This window comes from Trypanosoma cruzi, genomic scaffold (assembly GCF_000209065.1).
Source record: "Trypanosoma cruzi strain CL Brener 1047053516629 genomic scaffold, whole genome shotgun sequence".
Lineage (NCBI taxonomy): Eukaryota > Euglenozoa > Kinetoplastea > Trypanosomatida > Trypanosomatidae > Trypanosoma > Trypanosoma cruzi.
Genome location: NW_001849342.1, coordinates 1 through 6,474, shown reverse-complemented (window position 1 = coordinate 6,474; position 6,474 = coordinate 1). Strand labels below are relative to the sequence as shown.

The window sequence follows — 6,474 nt, the reverse complement described above, 5'->3', positions numbered from 1 at the left end:
TTTTTGAGGTTGTCTTGTACGATCTTACACCAGAATCGAGAAGTTGGCAGGATGGAGCTTTGGTTGTGCCGCTGTTGACAATTAGCCCCTACAAGCGTCACCCACTGCGGGATTTTCCCGCGCCGAACGAGGAACCGTGGTTTTGTGCAAAAATGCGTCGCATGTTGCAGTTTGCGACGAAGCGTCGATTTGTTGAACCGGAAATAACGTGGCGTAATGGCCTGCTGGTCGTCTCCAGTATTTTAGGGGGGAGGCGATATACAATTTTTGACTTTGGTGTCGCCTTTCGCGACCCCGACAAGAGGATTAAAAAGGGAGAGGAATCCGCAGTCGCGTACTCGGCAACACAAAAGGAATACCGTCAATGTACTTCGGGTCTGATGCTGTCACTTCCAACGGGCGGGGAAAATGTGGTGGCCCTCCCGCGTCACTTTCCACTGCTACTGCGATGGGAATTTTTGTCACTCATGGTTCTTGTGGTGCGATGTTTGGGTATTTTTTTTGCTGCTGTTTCCATTACACTGATGATGCTGCGGATCGATGAGTACATTAGCATACCGCACTGGAGTGTGCTGCTTCTCTATTCTCCCTTTGCATTGAATGTTGTGGTGAGCGACATCCTTTTGTACGACCCGTATTATGTTAAAGGCTGCGGTGTGCCTTTCTACACACGTATCCTCTCAAATTTACTGATGTTTGTGGTGTTCCCTATTCTTTTTACAGTCAGGCGTGATGCATACGACAGATTTCACCCTTCTTGGGTTCTGCTGACTATTCCGCTTGATGTCTCTATTGCCCTTGCGTCTGTGCCCTCCCTGTACATCGCTGCCCGTCAATCAGAAAGTTTTTGGGGTTGCGTCTCGATGAGACGACTAGGAGACTTCTTTGGGCAGTTTCTTTGCATCATTTTCATTGTGCTCCTGTCGATGTATTTTGATGGACCGTCGGTGGAGAATCCGTCAGAACCAAAGTTTGATCTTCTTTTTGCCTTTTTGCCTTTTTTCTTACTTCTTTTTTTTGCTTTTCTCAGGGCTATTATTGAGTATTACAAAACCCGTAAAAGGGCCTATGCTTTTTTTCTTATTTATATTCTTCTGGTTATTAGTGTTCCCGTAGGTATGTTTATATGGCAATTTAGTCATTACTACTTGGCAGTTTCCAAACGCAGCAGCATGGTACATGTATCGTTGATTCAGACATGCTTTGCAATTCCCGTTTTTATTTTGTTTTTCTTTTTTTGCGTCACACTCTCTTCATTCACGTTACTTGTTTCTTGCTGAGTGCTGAGATGTGTTAGGGATGAAGGAGCTTTTGAAGAAAAGGAGTGAAGGGAGAGGAGAGGAGAGGAGAGGGGAGTGATTGTAATCAAAGTTGTAGCTTCTTCTTTTTTTTTTTGTTTGTTTGTTTTCTTTATGCTTGGCATCTTTTCTTTTCTTTTCTTTTTTTTTTTTTTTTTTGCTTTTTGCTTTTTGCTACAAAATATGTATACAAATACTCATATGTGTACACATGCATGTATGCTTCGTTGATGTTCATCCACGGGTCTTTGTGTGGCTTTGCCTTCATCATCAAGAAAGTTACGCACTATGCGTGAAGCGTGGGTGGGTGGTGCAATGTGTGCAGCCGTGATTGCTTTCCTCTTTTTTTTTTTCTTTACTTTTCTTCTTGTGCGGCAGATAAAAGGCGGGGGTGTTTAAATTCACTCGCTTTCTTTGCAGAGATTTTTACACACATTCCACGCACCGGCTGCGCGGTAGAAGGGAAGAGAGGGTTTCTAATGAGGAGCCGATTGCCCAGTGGCGGTTCAGTTGTACATATTCCTCACAATTGCCGCGTACCGGCACTCGCCGTATCTTTTCATCACCAACAGCGGAGACACCGGTATCAACGCCAGCAACAACACGAACACCAAAAGGAGGAGCATTTGTGTGCCAGTGAGTCGAATGGCGGGGACACGCCGGTGGGCAATCCGCGGTGTCCGGCCTCTACATATGCCGGCGTGCGTGTCGGTTCGTACATCTTGTCACCAGTCTTCGAGGAGTATCATTCTCTGTGGCAGTGGCGGACAGTGATGTGGCGGGAGAAGCTCCATGCCGTGCCCTTTCTTCTTTACTGTGCTCCTGGGGTTCCCCTGCGGCATCCGTTTCTTCATGGCACGCTTGTTGAAAGTATCACCACACCAGCTGCTAAGGGCCGGCTGAGAGAAGGCGCATCAGCTTCGAAGACAACGGAGTTTGGCGTGAAGCAACGCTACATGTCACTGGCGGTGCCATCACCCATCGGAATGCTGTCCCCAGCCACTTCCGGGACGTCGGCCTGTCACCCCGCCGCTAAGTGGGTCGATGAGTTGTTTCATTTTTTGGAACAGGGAGCGGCGCAGACGGCGGGGGTGCCGAATTATTTCTCCAGTACGTACACAGATGTCTTCAAGAGCGGCGACGCGACAATTCCCTCCCTGCGAGGGCAAACTGCTTGGAAAAAACAACACGACCAGAGCCGCAACACCGCCACCGCCACCGCCACGGATTTGAAAGAAACTTCGGGTAGTGACAACAACGTTCATCACAGTACGCAGCGCGTTTTGCACTCCAACTGGAGCGTTCCGTTGAAAAACCGAAACGTCATTGGATGTGGTCTAGCAGAAGTGGTGCTGGCCATTGATCGCTATGCGGCGATGTTGGCACGGCGTGAAATCACTTACTCAAAGGCCTGCTGGGCGGTGCTTGTGGACAGCAAAGCCGACGTGCAGCCGTACCTGCGCAGCAGTGCTGTGGCCATTGAGAAGGAACTCATCGCGGCGACGGCGGCACATGAGGCCGTGACGGCTGCGGTGGGCGATCCTGCGAGACGGCCGCTTCTTAAGCTGGCGGATTACCCTGCGCTCGCCCGCTGGTAGCGCCCTCTCGTCTCCGTTGCCTCGGCTGTCATGTCTCCCTATTTTTTCCTTTTTTTTTTTTTTTTTTTTTTTTGATTATTTTCACAACAGGCACTGTTTTGGTTTGTGCAAATTATTTTATTTTTTTTTTTTTGTTTTTGCTTTTGCTTCTCACACGGAATGGACGCAGCGGGTTGTTGTTGGCGTCCCTGCCACACCCACAACCGCTAAAAGCAACTTTTTTTTTCTTTTTGCACACTTTCTTGTTTATATTCTGAAGCACACGCACACAACGTCTTTCCCCCTCTCTCTCTCTCTCTGTGTGTGTGTGTGCATTGGCCTCGTAGGTCTGAGGGGGGTGGGGGCCGACAGGCAATCCTGCCACGTGTGGGTTGGTGACAATTTCTTTTCTGTCTCTTCTCTCCTTTCTTTTTTCCCCTCTGCAGCACACACACTCTTTAGGAGGCAAACTGAAAACCAAAACAAATATTTATATACATAGGAAGTAAATCCAATTGAAAAAAAAAAAAAAAAAAAAAAGAAAAAAAGGGGTCCTGTAAGACAAGTGGTATCTCACATAACACGGTCAGTATACATTTATATATATAATCTATAATATAATATATTCTTTTTCATTTTTTTTTTTTTTTTTTTTTATTAGTTGACTTTGCTTCTCAAACTCCATACATACCGTAATAAGTAAAAGTTGATTTGTTTTTGTTTTTGTGTGTGTGTGTGTGTGTGAAAGTTTAATTCTGCGTGTGCGTGATTGCTATCATTACTGTGATTATATAATATTCCATACGGCTGTGCGAACTCAGCGTCGCCTCTTTTTATTATTATTATTATTATTGCTCTCCCTTTCTCTCTCTCTCTCAGATCGATGCCACAATCGAAACCAAGAGCCCGTCTGTTTGTGGGGCAACTTAATTTTGGCGCAACGGAGGATGACATTCGTGCCATATTTGATTTCTATGGTCATGTATTGAGTGTTAACTTGCTCCACGACAAGTCTAAGAATCGTAGTAAAGGCAGCGCATTTGTGGAGTATGGCTCAACGGGCGAGGCTGACTGTGCCATCCGTTCACTTCACAACCGTTACTACATGGAACGTGATAAACCACTGCAAGTGTCGTATTGTGAAAGATCGGAATTGATTTCTCCCTTTGGATGGCAACAGGCGCTGCAATTACATCAGGAGAACAGTGCGAATCCTCCCCCACCTGACCGATCTCTCCCCACTCCAGCCAAACGTTTGTTGTAATGAAAAGCAAAAGAAACAGGAAAGAGACGAGAATTGGATTTTTATTCCGGAAAAAAAAGAAGAAACCCCTTTTTTTTTTTTTTTTTCTGGGTTTATATATCTATTTACTTAGTTGTGTAGACACATATGCGCATGGAGTAAGCATTGCAGATGAGAGAATATTTTTTTCGCCCACCTTTTCCTTTGGTGGGCATGCGTAGTGTAGGTGAGGAATGCCCTTTGCTTCGACTTCCAACACAGCCCTCTATGGCACACCAGCAGCAATGGAAGTCACCGTTTTGTTTTTTGTTGTTGTTGTTTTTTTTTTTTTTTTTCTTACCTGTGCGTGTGTTATTGCTCTGGCACGATGCATTTAAACTTTTGTGAAGCATGCGGATAAGGCACATGGGAAAAGGCGCCGGTAGTCTTCTTGCCTTTTTTCTCGATGAGAGGCAGAGCGGCAATATTGCTTCAGGTGTCTTAACTTTTTTGTTTCTCTTCACATGCATACGCCGCTGGATGCTCTGTTTGCCCTTTTGTTTTTTGTTTTTGAAGTCTTCTGCTTTTTTTTCTTCTTGCGCAGTGTTTAGGGCAGAGTGGGTGACGCAGAGCGGTTACAAGAGGCATTCGTGTGTCTGCTTTCTTGCATTCCATGGTGCTGGGACAGGCACGTCTGTTTGTGGGGCAGCTGAACTTTGATGCAACCGAGGAAGACGTCTGCGCCCTTTTTGACTTCTACGGAAAGGTGCTCCACGTGAATATACTTCGCGACAGGACAACCAACCGCAGCAAGGGAAGTGCATTTGTGGAGTACGGATCGACGGAGGAGGCCGATTGTGCTATCATGGCTCTGCACAACCGCTACAACATGGAGCGCGAGAAGCCCCTGCAGGTGTCGTACTGTGGGAAGTCTGAGGTCATCTCCGAGTATGGCCGGGAGCATGCACTTAGGCTCCATCGTGAGAACAGCGCGAACCCTGCCCCTCCTGAACGAACAGTGCCACAGTGAAGAGTAACATTTTTGGAAAGTAAATGGAAATGCGTGAAGGATCGGTGTCTGGGTTATATATATATATATATATATATATAAGTATATATCTGTAACGTATCATTTATCATGTTGCTTTTTGAGAGTTAATTCCGACTGTATTGCTTTCCCCATGGTATTTAATTATTTTGGTTTCTCTGACATCTTTTTTCTTTTTTTGCGTGTGTTTTTCTGTGGAGGTGTAGGCAAGGCAACAGCGCCGCAGGGCAAAAAATAATGACACCACGGCGGAGTGATGAGGATTCATATTTTCGCTGCCACTGACAAAAAAACATCGTGAAGTACACACACGCCTTACATGAACTGTCGTTTCTCTGATCGCCACCCCTCTTTCTCTCTGCCTCCCGCAGTGCGACCCATGAGCCTGTGCGTTCCTTCTTTTTTCTCGACGAGAGGCAGAGCGGCAAAATTGCTTCAGGTGTCTTAACTTTTTTGTTTCTCTTCACATGCATACGCCGCTGGATGCTCTGTTTGCCCTTTTGTTTTTTGTTTTTTTTTCTTGCGCAGTGTTTGGGGCAGAGTGGGTGACGCAGAGCGGTTACAAGAGGTATTCGTGTGTCTGCTTTCCTGCATTCCATGGTGCTGGGACAGGCACGTCTGTTTGTGGGGCAGCTGAACTTTGATGCAACCGAGGAAGACGTCTGCGCCCTTTTTGACTTCTACGGAAAGGTGCTCCACGTGAATATACTTCGCGACAGGACAACCAACCGCAGCAAGGGAAGTGCATTTGTGGAGTACGGATCGACGGAGGAGGCCGATTGTGCTATCATGGCTCTGCACAACCGCTACAACATGGAGCGCGAGAAGCCCCTGCAGGTGTCGTACTGTGGGAAGTCTGAGGTCATCTCCGAGTATGGCCGGGAGCATGCACTTAGGCTCCATCGTGAGAACAGCGCGAACCCTGCCCCTCCTGAACGAACAGTGCCACAGTGAAAAGTAACATTTTTGGAAGGTAAATGGAAATGCGTGAAGGATCGGTGTCTGGGTTATATATATATATATATATATATAAGTATATATCTATAACGTATCATTTATCATCTTGCTTTTTGAGAGTTAATTCCGACTGTATTGCTTTCCCCATTATATTTAATTATTTTGGTTTCTCTGACATCTTTTTTCTTTTTTTGCGTGTGTTTTTCTGTGGAGGTGTAGGCAAGGCAACAGCGCCGCAGGGCAAAAAATAATGACACCACGGCGGAGTGATGAGGATTCATATTTTCGCTGCCACTGACAAAACATCGTGAAGCACACACACGCCTTACATGAACTGTCGTTTCTCTGATCGCCACCCCTCTTTCTCTCTGC

The 6,474-nt window shown here is 46.2% G+C and overlaps 5 protein-coding genes across 5 annotated transcripts, besides 13 other annotated features; all 5 read left to right on the top strand.

Moving 5' to 3' along the window:
* On the top strand, window positions 1-1,280 carry Tc00.1047053506565.29 (hypothetical protein, conserved; the record flags this gene model as incomplete). The annotated part of the gene is made up of 1 exon (XM_799591.1): window positions 1-1,280. A coding segment is annotated over one exon (1,280 nt), but the record flags the coding sequence as incomplete, so codon positions are not given.
* Window positions 1-6,474: a sequence feature (heterozygous, Esmeraldo-like haplotype).
* Window positions 1,331-1,356: a microsatellite.
* Window positions 1,379-1,471: a sequence feature (A-rich).
* Window positions 1,778-2,896, top strand: Tc00.1047053506565.20 (hypothetical protein, conserved; the record flags this gene model as incomplete). Its single annotated transcript, XM_799588.1, has 1 exon — window positions 1,778-2,896. One exon carries the CDS (start codon window positions 1,778-1,780, stop codon window positions 2,894-2,896), a length of 1,119 nt encoding a protein of 372 aa, XP_804681.1.
* Window positions 2,938-2,969: a microsatellite.
* Window positions 3,006-3,029: a sequence feature (AT_rich).
* Window positions 3,394-3,423: a microsatellite.
* Window positions 3,471-3,500: a sequence feature (AT_rich).
* Window positions 3,501-3,531: a microsatellite.
* Window positions 3,600-3,619: a microsatellite.
* Window positions 3,709-3,728: a microsatellite.
* On the top strand, window positions 3,759-4,139 carry Tc00.1047053506565.12 (RNA-binding protein, putative; the record flags this gene model as incomplete). The annotated part of the gene is made up of 1 exon (XM_799590.1): window positions 3,759-4,139. One exon carries the CDS (start codon window positions 3,759-3,761, stop codon window positions 4,137-4,139), a length of 381 nt encoding a protein of 126 aa, XP_804683.1.
* Window positions 4,416-4,456: a microsatellite.
* Window positions 4,771-5,127, top strand: Tc00.1047053506565.8 (RNA-binding protein, putative; the record flags this gene model as incomplete). The annotated part of the gene is made up of 1 exon (XM_799589.1): window positions 4,771-5,127. The coding sequence occupies one exon, from the start codon at window positions 4,771-4,773 to the stop codon at window positions 5,125-5,127; it is 357 nt and encodes a 118-aa protein (XP_804682.1).
* Window positions 5,182-5,216: a microsatellite.
* On the top strand, window positions 5,743-6,099 carry Tc00.1047053506565.4 (RNA-binding protein, putative; the record flags this gene model as incomplete). The annotated part of the gene is made up of 1 exon (XM_799592.1): window positions 5,743-6,099. One exon carries the CDS (start codon window positions 5,743-5,745, stop codon window positions 6,097-6,099), a length of 357 nt encoding a protein of 118 aa, XP_804685.1.
* Window positions 6,154-6,191: a microsatellite.